Below are 20,329 nucleotides of genomic sequence, written 5' to 3' on the forward strand. Positions count from 1 at the left end.
CTACCCCCCCCCCCCCCCCCCCGCCCTGACAGTCTCCCTGTCATACAGTTCGTCCCACGATGCCGATTCTCGTCTCCCTGCCTAACCCTGTCTCCGATACACAAAGTCTGCTTCCCTCTGTCACAATCCGTCTCCCTAACACAAAGTACACCTCCCTGTGTCATGGTCCGTCTCCCGTCTCCCGTCTCCCGTCTCCCGTCTCCCGTCTCCCGTCTCCCGTCTCCCGTCTCCCGTCTCCCGTCTCCGTCTCCGTCTCCGTCTCCGTCTCCTCTCTCTCTCTCTCTCTCTCTCTCTCTCTCTCTCTCTCTCTCTCTCTCTCTCTCTCTCTCTCTCTCTCTCTCCCTGCCTCAGTCCATGTCCCTGTCACAGTCCGTCTCTCCCTGCCTCAGTCTATCTCCCCGTGTCACAGTGCGTCTGTCCATGCCTCAGTCCATCTCCCCGTGTCACAGTGCGTCTGTCGCTGTCCAGTCCACCTCTGTGCCACGGTACATCTGTCCGTGCCGCAGTGCGTCTTGCCGCCCGCCAGTCCGTGCCCAGCCGCTGGCGCTCCCCGCGCGGCGGCCGTCACCGGGCCCCGATCCTCGCCTCCGCCGGCGCCTCGGCCGACGCGCCCACCCGGCCGGCAGCGGCGCCGCTCAGTTGATGGTTTCGCGCTCGCCCACGTTCAGGCGGCCCTCGGAGGACGTGACCGAGAAGCCCAGGATGCTGCTATCGACGGCGCGGTTCTTGTTCTTGCCTTTGCGGCCCTTCGGCTGTGGAGTTGCAGACGGCGTCAGGTGAGCGATCCAATGCCTGGTGATGGCACTTGAGCCAACCATCAATAACCAACGCTAAACACTGCCCTAGACTCGTCTCAGTCAACATTCAAAGCGCACATGCATGCACCACGTCACGAAGTGAGGCTTTCAGTCTCGTCGCATGTAAGTGATCAGAATCTAAAAACATAGCAACGCGGCTTGGCTGGCAAGCTGAAATGTGCCATTAGCTGATTGAGGACAAACCATAAACACAGAAACATGTGCCGTAAAGATGGTATGGTGTGCTTTGCAAGAAATGAGTAGAGTAGTGTGATTATAGCACAATCAAGCAGGAGGAACGAGACATAGTGATCGCACCAGTTATAATATGTCAAGGTGAATGAAATCCCTCAAACAGAAGCAAAACCGTAACAGATAGTTACTATGAATGAAACATAGCAGGCATCCAAATGATGCATTTTGCCAGAAATAAAACAAACACAGCCGCGGAAACCGATAGCACGAAAAACACAGGAAACGAACAATGATCATGCTCCTGAAAAGCATGACTGGCAAAGGCTGTTTTGTGGTGGCATGACAGCTAATCACCTATGGATGGTGTTTGGGGTAGGTCCACAAACAATGGCAATACTTTATAGCATGTACTTGTGCGATTCCCACCCTAGCACAGCACAAAGAACTTGCACACCGCAAGCTTACACATTGTACACATGCACTGATGGGCATCCATCGCATTTTGCACGCATGACGATTATGATCTAAATCAAACATCTGCATGAGTAATTTGCATGTTAGCATTGTATGGACAGAATGGTACCATCCAAGCGATGTAAACGCGCATTGATGCGACATGAAACATAATTATGACACACACTCAGTTCAAATTCGTTCTGATTTGCAGGCATAACTCTTAGTTGCGTAAACACTATAACCATTCACGAGACGGCCAATTTGGGACTTGGAAAGCTTCCAATTAATTTTTCACAAGATCGAAAACTTCTCCACAGCAAACATTGACCAGAATTCCACACTTAAACGTCAGACGCCTGACGATACATAGAAAGCACGGACTCTGGTGGCCCAAAGTCAAAGTTGGGGCCTCTCAACTTTTCTACGGAAAGTGTCAACTCTGACACCAATGAACGTTATCAGGTGCGTGACTCACAAACGGTACTCATCGATGCGACCAATCAGATCTGGGTGCTGTCCCAGTCTCCAGCAGTGCCTAACGACCAAGCCCTCGCGCCGACTTCCACCTCCGCCATCCCGGCCCACCAACCCTGCAGCCCGAAGCCGCGGCTCGTACCCACCAACCCTGCAGCTCGAAGCCGCGACTCGTACCCACCTTGATTTCCTGAAACTCGTTGCTGGCCGGGTTCACCGCGCGAGCCGGACCGTACATATTGTCCTCGCTCTCCTTGCGCTTGGAGGCGTTCTTCCAGCGGCTGCGACGCTCCATGAACTGTCGCGCGAACTCCTTGGTCTCCTTACCGTCGCCCAGGTAGGAGCGCACGTAGTCCTGCACTTCGTACGGCGACTCCACGTCCTTCAGGAAGCCGATGAATGTGGGCACTGCGCCGACAAAGCGTGGCCGGCGTCAGTGGGGCACCGCGGCACGCGGCACACGCCACGCCCGGCTGGGCAGCCGCGGACGCCGCGCGGCCCCAGCCAGGCGCAGGGCACGACTGGGACAACGCACTTGCGCGCATCTCTTCCAGCCAGGCATGGCTGAGGGTACCAATCACGGCCTACTGAAGACAGAACTCGCGTACCGCCGACAAAATCCACTCCCCGACATCCACTGCACACAATGCTATTAACACAAAAACAGAGCGGCGCTTGGCTGAGCTCCGCGGCGCACGCAGCCGGCGTCCGACCTGGGCCCACTCACCATCCACGCCCGTCTTCATCTTGCTGAGCGTGGCCGTGGCCCAGGCGTGGAAGCCGTCGTCGGACGGATCCTCCGGCCCCGCGAAGAGCTTCATCACCGAATCCTCCGCCTTGTTGCGCTGCGACTTCTTCTTAGAGGCGGCCGCCGGCTGCGCACCCGCCTTCTGCTTCTTGCCCGCCGTGCCGGCGCCGATCGGCTCCCAGAAACCGCCAGCCGCGCCCGACGACGAATCTGGCGCAGGGGAGCGCGCCGTCAGCCGACGGTCGGGACGCACGGCGTCTAAAGAGCCAGCCACCCGCTACAGTCCCCTTCCCGATGGGCAGCGCGCACCCCCACCCCCTCGATCGCTGACAGTCACAGGCACGGGCGACGGGTGAAAACCCGGGCCGGAGCTGGCACCGCAACCACAGCACGAGCACGCCGGCCGTTCGGCGGTGCAGTGAGAGTGACGACAGCCGCCGGCAGCCTGCAGCAGCGCGCAGGGTCGCACACGTCAGTCGCGCGGCGGTGGCGGCGCCCGCCCCGCGTTCCGGCACGCCGGCACGCAGGCGGCGCCCGGCGGTCGCGGCCCCACTCACTTGTACTATGCTTATTGTGGCGACGGCGGCCGCCCACGGGCCGGACGCCGTCGGCCGGGCCGGGCCGTTCCCACACCGCCGCCGCCGGTGCGGCCGGCACCGGGCGCAGGGGCAGCGGCGGGGGCGGCGGCAGGGGTGGGTGCGGGGGTGGGAGCGGGGGTGGGGACGACGGCAGCGGCGGCGGCGGCGGCGGCGGCGGCCGGCGCGGACGCGGCCAGTTTGCTCCAGCTGAGATTCTGGGCGGCGCCCCGTCCACACGCCCGCCTGGTTGAACGAGAGCTGCTGCTGCTGCTGCTGCCGCTCAGCCTGGGCCCGCTGCTGGCGCTGCAGACGTCGCCGGATGTCAGTCGGGTCTGCACTCCGCCCGGGCACGCCGCAGGAGCACCGCGCGCCACATCACGGTCATAATTCCATCCCGTCCCATCATGCAGGAGGCCGACCGAGATGAGATCACAGGCCGTAAACATGCCGACCATGACCGCAGAGCATTGGTTGTACTGGTGCACAGCGATGGTACCTCGCGCGTCACAGCCATACGAGCATCACGAGGAGATGGTCTGCCTCGAGCGACTCAGCAGCTTTAAGTGCGCGCGCCTCGTATCAACAAGAGGCATGCAGATACAGACACAAGCTGCGCCCTTCGATTTGTGAGCGCGTACCAAGCGAACGACCTACGCGGATACAAGCTGAGCTTGATTAAGGGGCTTTGGACCGGTGCAGAAAACATATAGGCAAGCAGAGGTATGATCCTTTGGCACGTACTTTCTGGACTAATGGGAACCCACTAATGGGGCCGACGTACCGGAGCCCACGCATCACTCAGTCATAAGCTTATCGAAGGCCCAGCTGTCAGGTACGCAGATGCTTCGATGAAAAAATAATAAGCCGATAACGAACGGAGGTACTCCAAAACTAGCACAGAGGGATACCACGCCTGATAATCGGCCAGCACCGGTTGTCCAAGGCCGTCATGCTCCCACTGCCCAGAGCACACTAAGCCCCTGACCGGGCGTCCCCGAGCCGGGCCATGTACGTCCAGGTAAGGCTCAGACCTGTGACATCAGGTGCTCGGCCGTGTGGAGGCGCCGATAATTGTCCCTCACCTGGGATCGGGTACCGACAGCTATGCATGACAAGCCCGTCGACACCCATGCGCTCAAGACAATGTCCACACAGACGGACACGCGGTGGTCCAGACAGACACCAGCTGGTGGCCGGCATTTGCGCGCACACCTTTCCCAGCCTTGTTGCACCACCGCTGTGCGAACACGCCCAGCCTGGCACGTACCTTGGCCAGCTCGCGCTGCTGCTCCGCCTGAATCTCGGCCAGAGACTTGATGTTGTCGTCGGGCGCCGGCTGCGCGGCCCACTTCAGCTTCTGCTGCTGTTGCTGTTGCTGCTGCTGGACGGTCAGCGCCAGCTCTTGCTCGCGGCGTCGCCGCGTCGCCAACTGCTCCTGGTGCTGGCGCTGTGGCGGGGAACAAACAGCGTTCGCACGCAGCACCCAAGTGGCTTGCCGGCAGTAACCAGCCCGGGGACTCAGCCTCCCACCAGACCCGCAGTCGTCCGGCCGGTCCCACAGCAACACTGCCGCACACCGCACCGTCGGACTGGCCGCGGACCACGGACCACGGCCATGCCCGCGCAGCGCTACGCTCGTCTCACTGCCGACCCGACTGGCTCGCTGCACAGGAGCTTTTTCGAAGCAGAGCCCACAAAAAGTTGATGTGCCCGGTCACGAAGCCCCTCATGCAGTGTTAGTCACATAGCCACCATAGTTAGATCAACCTGAGGCCTTTCGCGCAGAGGTCTCACGTCCAGCCAGCCGGGCTATGTCGCCTTCTATGTCAGGGAGAGGAGCCGGCCGAGGGGTGATGCGCGGCGTACCTCTCGCCTGTCGCGGTCCTGCAGCCGCTGAATCTCCGACAGGCTGGGCGCCGCCGCCTGCTGGCTGCCCCAGGCCGGCTGGGCGGGCGGCGGCGCCGGCTGCACCCGCTGCTGCTGCTGCTGCTGCTGCTGCTGCTGCTCCTGCAGACGCTGCAGTGCGGCCTCCTGCGCGCGCCGCTGCGCCGCCTCCTCTTCCTCCTGCCGCACCCGCTCCGCCTCCCTACACACAGAGCCGTGGTTGCCGTTGGTTTACAGCAGCGCGGCACGAGGGCGGCACTGAGCTTGGCTGAGCCCTCCGGTCACGGCGACCACGGCGAGACACGACAGCGCGACGTCTCTTGGCTCGCTCCCGGAGAACAGGGGCACAGCATACGACAGTGAGCAATCTCGTGGCTCAGTTGCGGAGAACAGGGGCACAAAAGACGTTCGGCTGACCCAACCAGTCAGCATAAATTATTGAATGGCAAAACTCAGTGTTCGACAGCAGCTTCCCGCGTACAGATTCAATGTTATTGACAGAATTCCATGTAACTGTCACGCAAGGATTAAGAGAGCACGCTGACTTTTCCACCATGGCAAAAAGAGCCAGAAATAGCTCTCTTTAACTTAAGTTCTCTGGTACCTTACACAGAACTAGAAACTGGTGTCCAAACTTTAGTGTTCAACAAGCCAATACACTGACCTAACCATACACTGTATTTATCCGCTATCCTAATGGAGGGTGCACCGCCACTCACTCACCTCTCCCGCTCCTCCTCCTCTCGTCGTAGCGCCTCCTCCTGCGCCTGACGCTCCTCCCTCTTCCTCTGCTCTTCCCTCTTCTTCTCCTGCTTCCGCCTCTCCTTTTCCTCCCTGAGCGCCTCCTCCACCCTCTTCTTCTCCTCCTCCTCGCGTATCCGCTGTTCCTCCTGCTGCCGCTTCTCCTCCAGCAGCCGCTGCTCTTCCCGCTGTCGCTCCTCCTCCCGCTGCCGCTCCTCTTCACGCCGTCGCTCCTCCTCCTCGCGCTGTCGCTGCTCCTCCTCACGCTGCCGCTGCTCCTCCTCGCGCTGCCGCTGCTCCTCCCGCAGTCGCTCCAGCTGCTCCTGGCGGCGGCGTTCCTCCTGCAGGAGCTGCTCCTGGGCGCGCCGCTCCTCCTGCCAGCGGCTGGCCTCCAGCCGCAGCCGCTCCTCGTCTCGCTGGCGGGCTGACTCCTCTAGCAGCTTCCGTTCCTGTCGGCCGGCCCCGCCCACATCGTCAGCACCGCCAATCACGCCAAGCGCTCGTAGCAATACGGGTAGTCTGTCATCACACGCGGAGAAAGTCTCCAAATAGTTTCAAGGTCGCACGAACACTGCACAAATGCATCTTTCCTAACCACCTGAATGAGCCGTAACGGAACTTGCGCGCGGCGTGTGTGTAAAAAACCCGAGCAAAAGCACCAACCGGCTATTTACGTTATGTCCAGACCGCCTTCGCCACCGGACGCCGTTGGCGGGTGGCCGCCTGCCGACGACGGTAGCGACACGGGGTCCGAGCGCCGGACGTACCTGAACCTCGCGCGCGCGCTCCTGCTGCCGCTGGGGGTCGTCGCGCGGCGCCCAGCCGGCGGCCGGGCCGGCTGCCGGGCGCCGCTGCCGGCCACGGGTGCGTGCCGGACCACACCGAGTCGGCCGTGACCGGCGGCGGCTGGCCGGCACGCGACAGCTGCTGCATCAGACTCTGGATGGGGTCGGGTGACGCTCCGGCGGCGCGGCCGGCCGCCGGAGCGCCGGGCGCCGCAGACGCCTCGCCCGACACCACCTTTGGCTGCTGCTGCTGCTGCTGCTGCTGCTGCTGCTGCTGCTGCTGCTGCTGCTGCTGCTGCTGTTGCTGCTGCTGTTGCTGTTGCTGTTGCTGCTGCTGCTGCTGCTGCTGCTGTTGTTGCTGCTGTTGCTGTTGCTGTTGCATCTGTTGCAGCATCTGCTGGAGTGCGCTGGGCGCCATGCCGCCGCCCGGGACGCCCATGCCCGGCATACCTGGCATGCCAGGCATACCGGGCACGCTGGGCAGCGTCACGGTCGGCTTGCCTATCATGCTCTGAAACGGGACCAGCGCTGTTGACCGACCCTGCCGAGCACGACGGCTGCCCACAGCTTCGCCCCGCGCCGGAAATAGTCCGGGAGCGCTGCCTCGCGGGCAGCCCAGCGTGTGGCAGCAACTCCAGCCAGTTGGAAAACCAACAGGCACCATTCACATCGGCCAAAGCACATTCCAACCTTATAAACGCCATACGAAAAAAGCGTTTAGCCCTTGCGACATGGCAAAAATTTGATCTTGTTGCGTGTAGTAATGGGAGAGACAACGCAAACTGTTCCAAAGTGACGCCTACGAGTCGCCTGGGGCGCCCCGACCATGTCGTTAAGGCCCGCACGATTGGGCTGTCGGCATCGGACATCACCCGCGCACGAGCAAGCCCAGGCTCTCGGCCACAGCTCGGTCACATACCTGCATGGAGAAGAAGTCCGGCGACGGCGCCATCATCGGCTCTGTCAGGTGCTGCGTGATCAGGTACTGGGAGAGAATCTGGCCGGGCGGGGTGGCCCGTCAGCCCTCCACACGCTCCCGGACATCAGCCCAAATCGAACACCACATCATGCATCCACCGACGCACTTCTTTCATACGCTCGGCTTCGCTAGTTGGACAGGCACCTCACAACAGAGCTCTCCTATATACTGCGTCTGCAGGTCCGGTGCACGTGGGACGAATGGAACAGGGCACCGGCACGATCAACAACACCAGGCATTTGTAAGTCCGTGGTGCTGCTAAGCGGATGAATGCGAATACCTGCTGCTGCTGCGCCGGCGGCTGGGCCCGGAACTCAGCCGACTGCTGCAGCTTCATCAGCGCAGAGGCCATCACCTGCTGCCGCATCTGCTGCTGCTGGATGAACTGGTGCTGCTGCTGCGCCAGCAAGAGCTGTTGCTGCTGGAACGCCGCTGCAATGCCGCCGTCTGGCTCCGGAACCTTTGGCTTCTGTGGAGCGGGGGCGCGGCAGGGGCGAGTTAATACTGCACGGCGTGCCAGCGTGAGCTGCTGGCCTGGCAGCGAACGAGCATGCAGCTCCATTAGCCCACAGCACAGGTGTATTACCCGTGTAAGACCAACCGCAGCAAAGCTACACAAACCGGGAGTCAGCTTCTGCAATGCTAACTCCGCTGTGGTGCATAAAAGGATAGCTGAAGCATCTCTCACTATCGTCGCGAAGGCAATGCAAGGCGTTTCACCCGATTATGACCACAGCATCACAACGTGCGGTCTGCAGTGCCGTCGGGCCGGACCCAAACACCGCCCAGGCGCTGCCGCCGTCCGCTCACCAGCACGGGCGGCGCCGCGAGACCGGGCGCGAACGGCACGCGGCCCCAGAGCGCCTCCAGTTCGCCCAGCTGGCTGAATTGCTCGTCGCAGCCGCGGCGCACCAGAAGGTCCGGCCGGAAGTAGCCGGACCGGTACCACTCGAGCATCTCGGCCGCCGTGAACGGGCCTGCCGGTGGCGGCCAACGTCACGCACGCCGCGGCAGCTGACAGGCCGGCGCCACGCTTCGGCGACATCGCCCAGCGCCGCACACGGCGGATACTGGACAGTTGGTCCTGGAGGAGCGACACGGCAGCCGGACATCTCCCAGCAGCCTTCAGGCGCAAACAGGGCACCGGCCGCAACAGCGCGGCATCTCGAACAAATATCACCTCTGCAGTTGGGCAACTATCTGGGTAGAAAACAGCCGACCACGCGTGACCGCAGACAGCGGCCGCGCCGCCTGCCCATACGGCCGACTGACCTTGCACCTGCCCCTGCGGGTCTGTGTAGAACCAGCGGTCGGCCCCCTCGCTGCGCTCTCGCTCGGGGCTGCCGGTGGCTCCTCCGACGACGGCAGCGGCGGCGGCGGCGGCGGCGGTCTGCGCAGCTGGCGCAGCGGCGACGGCTGCGGGAGCCGGGGCGGCGGCGGCCGGCGCCCGTCCGCCGCCGGCCGCCCGGCTCCCGCTCGTCCTCCATGAGGCCGGCCACCAGGTTGTTGGCCGTCTCCTGCAGCTGCTGCATGCTGGCCGCCTCGCGGCAGGGCGGCGCCGCCGGCTCCAGCGGGCGCGGCCGCTCCTCCGGCGCCGCCTTGGTCGGCGACGGCGGTGCCCGCTCCTCAGCGACTCGCTCCGGCTCTGCCGACGACGGCCGCCGGTTAGACGGCCGCCTCTGAGCCGACGAACAATACACAACCAAGCCGGCGTCGTCAACAAGTCGCTAGATAAACGCAGCCCTTGCTGACACAGTGACACCGCGGGCGGACCCCTTCAGCGGCGTCGGGCTGCGCGATGGACCCGGGGAGTCGGCAAAAGCCCCGGCGACTGGGACTGGGCGGCCACAGCGGGCCACCCAGCCACGCAGTCACAGCCGCGGCATCGCAGCGACTCGACAATGACCAACACAAACGCCGGACCACAAGCGCACATCATAGGCAACGACACATCTGTGCAGGCGGCCCGGAGTGCGCGACAGGCCGGTGCACCGGGGCGTCCGGGAGCGGCCGACCGCCGCCGCGCCGGGTGCGCACCTGTCTCAGCGGCGCGGCCCGGCGGACCGTTCGGCTCCGGTCGGGCCCGCTCCGTCTCAGCCGTCTTCTCCTCCGAGCCCTGCAGCCACACGGAGCATCCATCAGCCGCGCACCGGCGCGGGGCACCCGCAAGCACCAGCACACAACACAGATCGGGCAATGACGAGCCCAGAAGAGGCTTGGCAGGGGTCAGCCCAGAACAGCGGGTCGGCACGCAGCGGACTCGAGCAAAGTGCGGACGGTGACGAGTCCGACGCACACTGACGGGACAGCAGCGGCGAGCCCAAACGCAGGCATGAACGGGATCACTCCGAGCAGGGGTCTGGCAGTGACGACTCAAGAACAGAGAAGAGCAGCCGCCCGACGGGAATGACTCCAAGACCGAGACCTGGCAGTGACACATCTCCACCAGAGATCTCGCAGGCACACTCAAAACAGCGTGCCGACGGTCACACCAGGGCTCAGAACGTCAGCAGTGACAGCTCCAGACCGCGGCGGCAGCGGACCACAGAGTCGGGAGTGCGGCCCGGCCTGGTCGCGCGGCTGACCTCGCGGGAGCCGAGGCCCTCGTCGCCCCAGTCGCCGTGGAAGGCGCCTGTCGAGTCGAAGCTGCCGCCGGCGCCGCCCGATTCGGTCGCCCTGTGCCGCGGGAGAGGCCAGTCAGTGGGGCACAGTCGGACGGACTCGGTCAGAGGACAGGCGAACTCCAAGTGCCAACCGCCGACCACCGGCGCTCTTGGGCCGACCCGGCATGCCTCCAGCATCGTTGCCGCCATTGGTACTTCACGACGCACTTAACTGTTGTGGCTATATGGAGTCGCCTACCTCCCACCCCAGCAGGAACGGCAGGCATCGCGGTGAATCGAATCCCGTGCCTCTGGTTTCCCAGACGTGTAATGGTTAACACAGATCCGTTAACCACTACAACATCGGTACCCTCCGTCTCCAGTATCATGGGCGCGGGTGCGGCACCAGGAACCACCGACGGCGAGTCTCCGCCTCGTCGCGCCGTGTCCGCGGCGGCAGCCTTGCGCCCCGCCTCGCGTTTGATCACCACACCAAATCTCAAGCGCGCGCCGGCCGCCGGCGGCGGACAGGCGGCGCGCGGCCGCGGCCGTGACCGGAGCCAGCCGCCGCCCCGCTCACCACTCGGGCAGCTCCTCGCGGCCGTCACGGCGCCGGTCGTCGTCGCCGGGCCGGCGACGCTGACCAGGCGCCCCCAGGCCGGCGTCGCCCCTCCAGCTGCCGCCGCCGGCCGGCCGCGGCGCGCCTGCGGACGGCGAAGTGGGCCGGCGTCACCGCACAGCCCGCGCCACCCGGTCACGGGCGTCGTCACAGAGCAGTAGGGCTTCAGCAGGCGAGAACCGAGTACTGAGCGCGTACGCCCTGCCGTCGGGCGCCCCGTGGACACTGGACACTGGACGTCGTCCGGTCACGAGTGTCGTCACATAGCAGTAGGGCTTCAGGGGGCGGGGACTGAGTACTGAGCGGATACGCCCTGCAGTCGGACGCTTCGTGGACACTGGCGCGCAGGCGACTGGCATCGTCCGGGATATTTTGGGCCGTCTCAAGATCAAACCTTCTTAAGGTTATGCTACCAGGAACATGTGCTGTCAAACCGCAGGGGGGAGGGGGGGGGGGGGTGCTAGGATACATTGACTGGCCGTGCGACACTCCCGTCACGAATCATGCCTGAATCTCATCATGCCTGCTTGACTATGGCTCAGGGAACTTCGCCAAAATAATTCCCAGCCAGAGGCCGTACCCGACCACAAGCCATCACCCGCCTCGCATAACGTCCCTACTTTCTCGGCCCCCGGCAGTGGCCGGGCGGCGGCGACGGCGGCAGCGACTCACCCCACTTGTCGGCCGGCCGCGGCGGCACCTTGACGCGCCACCGGTCGTCGGCGCCCGCCGGCTCCCGGCTGCGCCAGTTGTCCGACGTCGAGCTGCGGCCCATCTCCTTACGCGGCGAGACGCTGTCCAGCCCGTTCCGGTCGCCCCAGCTGGGTCGGTCTGCGCCCTCGTGCATACTCTGCGGCCGCGGCGGACGGGTCAGCACGGCCAGGCCGTGGCAGGTCACAACAGACGACAGCGCACTGGCAGGTCAGCAGGAACAGGGCACACGAAAAGGTCAGCACAGGTCGGCACAGATAACCCCGCACGGACGGGTCAGCACGCCCAGGTTGGCAGGGACGGTCCGGCATACGCAGACAAGCCGGGGGAGGGAGTTCCAGCTGGGTCAGAAAACCATACATGGCATGATCAAGATCCAACTGGAGGACCATCCACACATCGAATGACTTTTGTAAACGTATGATCCTCGCCAAGAACAAACGACCCCCAAACGTGCACAGCTGACCCCCGACTCAGCTTCGTTAGAGCCACGGCGGGCAGCCGGTGGGCGTGCGCCACAACAGCGGCCCGCCAGATCGGAGGCGAACCGGCGGAGGACGGCCGACTCACGTGGGAACGCTCGAACGACTTGCCGCGCAGATAGCCGGGCGGACCCGGGTCGCGGCGACCGAAGCCCACGTCGTCGCCGTCGTCGTAGCCGGCGCGGAAGCCGAAGCCTCGCCCGCGGCCCCTCCCGCGGTCCATGGAGCCGCCCCGGCCGCGCGCCGCCGGCCCGCCGCCGCGGCCTGTCAGCCGCAGCACCGCCTCGCTGTTGACGCCCGAATGCCAGGCCATCTGACGGCCGGGCGGTGTCAGTCGCCGGCGGTCACGCGACCGCGGGGCGCGGCGCCAGGCGTCTGCTAACACGCCCTCCCGCCCAACGGGGCGCCGCCCCCGCGCAAACAGACGCGCAAACGCTGCTGAGCCACGCACGAACACCGCGGAGTTCAGACAGCGGGAGTTCCTGGCGGAGCGGTCACGTGCGGCGACTCCAGACAGCACCGGCGGCCGACACGGGCAGCGATGTCAGCTGGCCAGACCAGAGTACCAGACACTGCGGCAGAGCGTAGCATGACGAGCGCCCCACACCAAGGCGCCCATCCGCCCACGTACTGCTGTCAAATAAAATCCCGGCACCTGAGGAGAGCGACCAGGTCCGACAGCCCGTCCCGCCGTCTCTGTCAACAATTTGTGCCACCGTCTCTGACGACACTTCGTCCCAGTGTCTCTGACGACAGTTTGTCCCGCCGTCTCGAAGACAGCTCGTCACGCCGTCTCTGACGACAGCTCGTCCCACCCTCTAGCGACAGTTCCTCCCGCCGAGTCTGATGACAGTTCGTCCCGCCGTCTCTGATGACTCGAGCGTCTCACCTTTTCCTCTTCGGTCACGTTACTGAAGGCCACTGGCGGCTGGCACTTGTCGACGAAGACGGCGTCGTCCTGCGACATCTCGTCCGGTGCCAGAATGCCCTTCTCGTACAGCGCCAGCATCTCCTCTCGGTCGTACCTGACAACAGAGGGCCTGCCATCGACGCCTGTCACGCCGCCAATGCTGCTCCGCCCTCCGCTGCGCTTCTTGAGGGCCTAGAGCAGAACTCGGAGTGCTCTGCGGCCAGTGATCGGGCCTCGCAGGCCTTGCCGATTCATACCCGACCACGTAGAGTGGGGAACGAGGCAGTATTCCAACTTCCGGTTCAGGTTTATGTGCCGGGGCCATTTTTGTCATAATCTTGACCTGTAGAACTCAGTAAAACTAAGTGAGGTCCACTACGTTGTCGAAAGCCATGTGTTTTTCAATAATTTTTGGGGATAAACATATATAGCACTCAAACTAAAAGGCTCATGCAATTGCTCAATTAAGACAAACCGATCATCCGGATCCGGGGACGCCACAATCACTGGGAGAAAAACAGCACGGACGCAAGACATTCGCTTCATATCATTTGCTACGACGCCGTGGGACTTCTGCGGACTTGGAGCGCCAATTGGCAGCTTGGAACGCTGGGCCTTCAACCACAAATCCATGGATGAAATGGAAAATTAGCGCCCGTTCCTTTGACTTGGGTGGAATAAATTCGTGGTGTTATCCGTACCATGATCCTGGCATTGCCGTTCGGGGCTCGATCATCACAACGTGACACCGTAGCCTTGGGCATTTCCGTCAGGCTCAAACTACCAACACGCGGCCACAATGCTTTTCACGGAGGGGGTAAACGTCGCGTTTTGTCTGGACTCCTGCGAATCGACGGAGTCCCACGACATCGTTCCATATCTAGTGTACGCCCACTGGCTCCTTAGAGCTGACGGAGGGGAGGGGAGGGAGGGGGGGGGGGGGGGCATGTCCCGTGACACAACGCCATGGCTACTGGCGGTCGCCGTGCCCGTGTTCTTTGGCGGTCAATGTGTAGTGCAAAGGCAGTCATAACGGTAAATACGCCTTTCCCGTTTTTCTCCTTCGTTTTCACCAAATACTCACCGGACCGTGCGACCTAGCATATCACGAGGCCACTGAAAACCTGCGTCTTGTTTAACAAGGGATGGGCTCACAGTAGCCACCCGCTGATGATCATATGAGACTTTTCCTTTAAAAAGCCGACCCTGAACCCTAACACTGCCTTCACCAGGACACTGAAGATTTTACGAGCATCGACTGCAACTAGTGATGAAGCATCACCGAACACCCAATCACGTGACGAGCTACTGCGCTCATCTCTCATATGTTTACAAAGTGGTTTGCAAAGCGATCCCCAGCTCGATCAGAGCTACACGGACGTAGGATTTTTAGGGATCACATTGCTTTTTTTTGGTAGAAACACGTGCACACTAGTTCAGTTGCACACCTGCGGTACCGTGACATAATACACCCCATTCTGTACTGCTTCGCTTCGCACTAACTGTCCTTGTTTATGGGGCTTTTTGGGTATGCCGATTACTGAAGTCCCATTTTACACACAATTGTGTTAATTAACATAAGAAGCACACATGTTAAGTCCAACATCTGATGTTCGCAAAGCACAGCCTGCCCGTCAACAGGCAACAACCTCACTCGTAATGTTGAGCAATGTGAGTGGCGTAGTATTCCACCAAAAGCAAACACTGTGTTTGCTTTTGGTGGAAAAAAACTACCGGGGCACACTGTGGACGCAGGTAGAGTGATCAATGTGACGTTTACCCTGCTACGTGGCATGATCTTGCATGAGCATAAGAGCAATAGGAGGGCAATCTCTCCACTTACAATTATATCGATTGCAACCATTTCTTAAGGGCACAAACAAACATAATTCCCCCGAAAGATTCTTCGGTCGCTGGAAATAACTATTGTTATAACACCAATGAATGAACAAACTTTGATGGCACTTCAGCTTAAGCGTAATTCATGAGCATTCATGAAATGCTACTTCAGCTTAAGCGTAATTCATGAGCCCAAACAGCCCAGTGTTCGATATTTGGTTGGTACTCACCATATCGTAGCATGGAATCGCCCAGTAGTTAGGCCCTCTATTTACAGTTAGAGTTCAGCTGAACAGCATGACATTCAAAGCTATTGGTTCATAGCCATCATCAAAATTCGAAAAACAGAAAAAATAGAGTTTCAATGCAAACATTCTGCTCAAAGCAGGTGATACCACACTGGCAAAAACATTCCACATGGGTACCCACCCAGTTTCAATAAGAAAGTGTATCAAATTCAGGATGAAACCGATTTGTTGGCATATTTTTGTGTATGGTTCTTCATCTTTCACCGTTCTCCCCTCCCTTGTTTTGCCAAAATATGTCCATAGGTCAGTAAAAGACCTAGTGGCACTCGTGAAGTCTACATCTTTTTCAAAACCACAGTCATAGCTTCTTACCTCCCAAATCATGCATTTAAGGGTAAGATCATAACAGGTTAAGCTGTGAAGCTAACAGGAGCATGGAAAACATTGCAACTGATACCATGGAAACATGGATGTGCAGTATTTCCTGGCCCGTAACACATGACGCAAACTGCTTTAAGCTGTTATCAAACTACTAACCTGGGATGTTCAGCATGTACATAAAAAACTTCCAACAAGCATGCATTCCCCTGAACTTGATGATACCACTCCCACAGATGTGTAGGTCATGAAGCTATCACCAGGAACTATTCTGAGATGAATCGGTTTGGCCTTAAGTGGTCCCCCAGCAGTGTACATCACAACCCTGCCACCCAGCACAGCTGTTTGTTCGCCGAAGCAGCATCAGCACACCCCAGCTGCAGCACCCACCGGTGTTCGGCCATCTTGTAACTGGGGAGAGTGGTGCTGGGGCTGGCTGGCGGTGAGCCGAGCCCTGTGGCAGTGCCGCTGCCGCCGCCACCACTGCTCCCGCTGCCATGAGACAGGGCTCGCAACCACTCCGGACCGAACTTCAGCGTCGTCTCCGTCATTGCAGCAACAAATGTGTCAACCTGAGGTCACAATGCAGACTGTGTGAGCTGACCTGGCTCGGCTCCACGTCATGCAGGGACTTTGGGTTGGGACCTCTACATTCACCAAATGGACAGGGAGTACCACACCATGTCACCACAGCAGCAAACATGTCAACCTGAGGTCACGGTGCTGACCCTGTGGGCTAACCTGGCTGGGCTCTGAGTCATGACAGTGACTTGGGCTTAGAACCTCTGAATTCATCATATGGAGGGGGGGGGGGGGGTAACATGCCACTCCATGAAGATGCAATCAATGGATCTTACTTTACATCACTTTACTTATTATTCAATTTTTTCACCCATCTTGAACAAATGCTTCGAGGACAGCAGTGCAATGGAGCGTGGCTTTAGCACATGCTGTGATCCCAGTAACTATGCAGTTCAACTAAAGCATAATTTATATGAAGTAAAATGGTGCTAACAGATTTCAAGAGCATCACATCCTAAGTGCTGAAAATGAAAAGACAAATACAATAAGAACATTTCACACAAAGAAAAGACTACTGCAAACCAGACAGAAAAATACACTTCCAACATCAAGGTGTTGCTGATAACAGTGACACCTGTGCAGGAAAAATTAACAAGCCATAACCTCTCACAAAAACCTGCATTCTGTAGGCACAGTGAGATAAATAGATGCTCATGAAGACAATTTGGGCTATATGTACCAACTGCAATAGTCATCTTGAATCAGAATAAAAGAAATCCACAGAATGTTTGTTTCATTACATATCAATGTTTTATAACATACACCCCAGCACCAGTATATGCAAACATGTGCAATATATGTGTTAAGATAGTTTTCTTCTCAGTACTGATCTTCTGAGATTAAATACAGCAACCATCTCTGCATTAACAATCTTTTCCTGGCTGTTTTTCTAACTCAGTGTATGCCCATGAAAGCTTCAGGAGTGTTCTTAAATGATGTTGCTGAATGTTGTTATTGATGAAATTGAGTGCTGTTGCTTGCCACAAACCAACAGTCTGACATGTAACTGGTGAACTAAGATGTGCATGTGATCTAGGGAGTATTCACTGCACCTGGGATGACAAAAAAATCTATCTTGCTGATGTCATTCATGACATAATACCCCAGATATTCTGAACCTTTGTGTATCAACAGAAAAGTGACCAAAACCTCCCTTTTTTTAAAGCCATCAAGAATCCACAGACCACAAAAAAACATGTCATGAAGTGGTAAACACTTGCAGCTTACTCTACATGACAGCACATGAAATGAATAACTTTTTGTGCATTTGAAATGCACCCATTGTGAGCATGATGTGCATACTGTCCCACTCAGCTGTTTGGTAAATTGTTTATCTTAAGTAAGACAGATGTTGTGATAGACAATGAGCGTGACAACCACATAAATAACGATGTCATTTTGCAAGCGAGTACCAGAAAAAAATATAAAGCAAAAGCCCATCGGCTGTAGCTGACATAAAATGTCAATAATTACCCTTACGACCTCCAAGCGGCCAGGCGCCCGCCTAGCAACTCACGCAAGCCAGCGAAACAAAGCTCACATATACGTTCGCGACGCGTGCGGAGCCGTTTACGTCAACTGCATGTTAGTAATGTTCTGCTTGCAACATCATCACAAAATATATAAAATATGATGTATTTAACTGCAGTGTAAACACGTGCATCACCTGATATCCCCGAGACTCCGTATTACAGCAGAAGAGGATGTATTTCCGCGCAAAGAACACGCTATTCAGCCAAGATGGCAGAGCAATTAGTGATGGAATTGTTGAACGAACTGACTTAAAGCCATACACTTGATTTGAGCTCTAGTAATGCAAAAAGTCAGACTTCACTGACAATTCTGAGAAAGAAAAAAACTTTTACATCAATCATCGATATTGTTTGTCGTGCAACGTAACTTCGTCAACTGCTTTGGAAAGAGGTGAAAAGGCGCTAACAGAATATGCATGCTATTTACTGTCATTAGAACCTTTTTGCTGCAAAGGTCTCAAGCTGCATGAAGTAAGTACGGGTCGTGTACAGTTCACCTCATGATATGGGTGATTTTCTGCTTTTGGCCAATCATATATCACACTCCAAAATGAAAAACCAATCGTAGGGCCAAATTGAAGCCAGATATTTGGCTCATCGGTTACCTCGAGCATGTACTCCATTTCGCATTCCGACGTAAACAAATCACAACCGATGGTCGAGGTCGCATCTAAACAAGGAGAGGTCGCTGTCTCATCAGGCGGCCGGGCTGAAGTTGCCTTTGGTGACTGCGGGGAGAAATCCAGTCGTGTTACGGAACGCTGGATTTGGTTGAAGGTAGGTCGTATTTGTGGGGATTTTCTAGAATGCGTGCAATGCGTTGCAGTGTACAAAGTGCGGTAGATAGAATCATGACACGCAGGAAATGATGTGCGCAGCTTCGACCATATGCAAATGGGACAGATGGCTTTGTCCAAACCTTTTTGATGGTTTTGTTCCAGAATGTAATGAGTATGCGGTGTTCGTTATCGCGCGGCCGAAACCACCTCCTCGATGCCATATCAAGATGGAAGTTATTTAAGTGTTAGCATTTTGAGCCTGGAACATATAGGTCATAAGAAATACAAGCTCCAGGGGATAACAGAGTTTGCATGGCTCTTAGATATGCTAGCCTAAATTTTGCTTGAAACACCAATGTGCCAGTTACAGCTCACCAATATCAATTGCATGCCCAATGTAATATACAGGTTAGCTGTGGATTGGGCGAGGTGCGCATGCTGGCAACACGGTGCAGCAATTAGTGGTAAGAATGGCTAAGCCTGCTGACCTCTCAAATATGCCAAAACATGTCTTCCTGTATTTTACCAGCTTACCTCTCAATGCCTTGGGGGCTGGAGTCCCCCTGGCTGGATGGCAACCCACAGCCCTGGTGTTTCTTCCTAACTTTAGCTTGATTCAGCCCTCATGAAATCAAGTCTGTCTGGCTCATAGCACTTGAGGTCAATTCCAACTTATTTCAAGGGCATGGTGATTCTTTTTTAACTGACTTGATCCAGTGGAAAATGGTTAGCACTGGAATGGCTCTGACATTCATTCTGGTGTCGAGAGGTTGCAAGATACAGGTGTTTTTTCCGATAGAGGGCTTCCGAATTATTTACACACAAGGCTTTAAAGGGAGTATCCCATCTTTTGGGCATGTTTCAAAGACATACTACAGTGAAACCTCAGGGCTAATAAAAGCACTTGGTGGTGCTGGCGCAGCACAGTTAGTGCGTAATAAATATATCAATGTATTTATTTTTTAGTCTGAATTATGCTGTCGACTCTTTGTAATAGCACTATGCATCTTCTCTGCAGTTGCACAGCTGTCATGATGATCACTGTGCCCACCTCTACTGGTGGAAATAAAAGATGGTTTGTAATTGGGCCAGGTGGCAAGGGCCTGCTACCAAGAAGTGCATTGGTTTAAGTTTGAACAAGTGGGTCACATACATCATGTGATGCTCCTATTCCCAGATGCAAAGAGGCAGTGAAATTGAAAAGAGCCACTGTGGTGAGAATGGTAGGGGAGAAATCAAAGCTGCAGTATAGCATTCCATTGTTTTTGTGGGATAATAGCTTCATGTTTGCAGGCATTTTTGTGTGAACAGAGTGTATGAAGCTTTTGTAATAGTTAACACACATTTAGGTGTATAAGTGTGTTGCCCAACATAACAGAATACACATGTTAGAAAAGCAAGACAAATTGAATGAACTGCTTTCAAAGCCACAAGGAGGGATTCAGAGAAGGTTTTTTCCCACTGGGTGGCCTACTTCAAATGGACATTCTGAGCTGTTTTGATTTTGAGAAAAATGATATTACTGACCAAATTGTAAGCCTCTGGTATAACAACATGTCAAAAATACAAGGAAATTGAATGCCCTTGAGCAAATGGTGTATGATGCATGATTAGTCAAGAAGAGGACAATGTTCATGCTGCATAGTTGGTGCATTTAATTCATTTTTTCATAAGAATGGTCAGAGAATTGGGGAGAGAGGGGGGTACAGTCATCACTTGTACTTCAATTCATGCTAACTTATCACTGATTCAAGACAAAGCATCACTTATTTTCAGCTCTGACATGTACAAGTTTTCAATGCAGTTCACTCTTTTGCAACTGATGTGAAATTGTCCAGAGTAAATTCCAGAATTACTCCACACTCCACAAGGAGCTAAGTGTGACATTGGTTTCCTGATGAGCAGGCATGGGGATGAAGCAAGGCTTCATCTGGCTTCAAAGCTGAATTTGAGGTGGAGGCTGGTAGCCTCAAAACTGAGAGCTGCATGCCAAAGCCAGTGCCTTTGAA

The 20,329-nt window shown here is 57.2% G+C and overlaps 3 protein-coding genes across 3 annotated transcripts; all 3 read right to left on the reverse strand.

The window, feature by feature from the left end:
* Positions 1-278: 278 nt before the first annotated feature.
* LOC119096871 (GIGYF family protein CG11148) lies at positions 279-3,238 on the reverse strand. The gene is made up of 4 exons (XM_037219850.1): positions 3,228-3,238; positions 2,650-2,880; positions 2,104-2,330; positions 279-752 (listed from the first exon to the last, which is right to left on the reverse strand). The coding sequence occupies exons 2-4, from the start codon at positions 2,741-2,743 to the stop codon at positions 636-638; spliced, it is 438 nt and encodes a 145-aa protein (XP_037075745.1). The 5' UTR covers positions 2,744-2,880; positions 3,228-3,238; the 3' UTR covers positions 279-635.
* Positions 3,239-6,805: 3,567 nt separating this feature from the next.
* LOC119097524 (putative uncharacterized protein DDB_G0294196) lies at positions 6,806-9,010 on the reverse strand. The gene is made up of 6 exons (XM_037220557.1): positions 8,910-9,010; positions 8,448-8,614; positions 7,918-8,106; positions 7,578-7,655; positions 6,877-7,169; positions 6,806-6,812 (listed from the first exon to the last, which is right to left on the reverse strand). Exons 2-6 carry the CDS (start codon positions 8,592-8,594, stop codon positions 6,806-6,808), a joined length of 714 nt encoding a protein of 237 aa, XP_037076452.1. The 5' UTR covers positions 8,595-8,614; positions 8,910-9,010.
* A 1,125-nt stretch (positions 9,011-10,135) lies between these two features.
* Positions 10,136-17,750, reverse strand: LOC119097525 (GRB10-interacting GYF protein 1). Its single transcript, XM_037220558.1, has 6 exons — positions 17,676-17,750; positions 15,818-15,999; positions 12,942-13,077; positions 12,141-12,365; positions 11,480-11,709; positions 10,136-10,313 (listed from the first exon to the last, which is right to left on the reverse strand). Exons 2-6 carry the CDS (start codon positions 15,976-15,978, stop codon positions 10,136-10,138), a joined length of 930 nt encoding a protein of 309 aa, XP_037076453.1. The 5' UTR covers positions 15,979-15,999; positions 17,676-17,750.
* Between the last annotated feature and the right edge of the window lie 2,579 nt (positions 17,751-20,329).

This window comes from Pollicipes pollicipes, unplaced genomic scaffold, assembly GCF_011947565.3.
Source record: "Pollicipes pollicipes isolate AB1234 unplaced genomic scaffold, Ppol_2.1 Scaffold_4295;HRSCAF=5057_pilon_pilon_pilon, whole genome shotgun sequence".
Classification (NCBI taxonomy): Eukaryota; Metazoa; Arthropoda; class Thecostraca; order Pollicipedomorpha; family Pollicipedidae; genus Pollicipes; species Pollicipes pollicipes.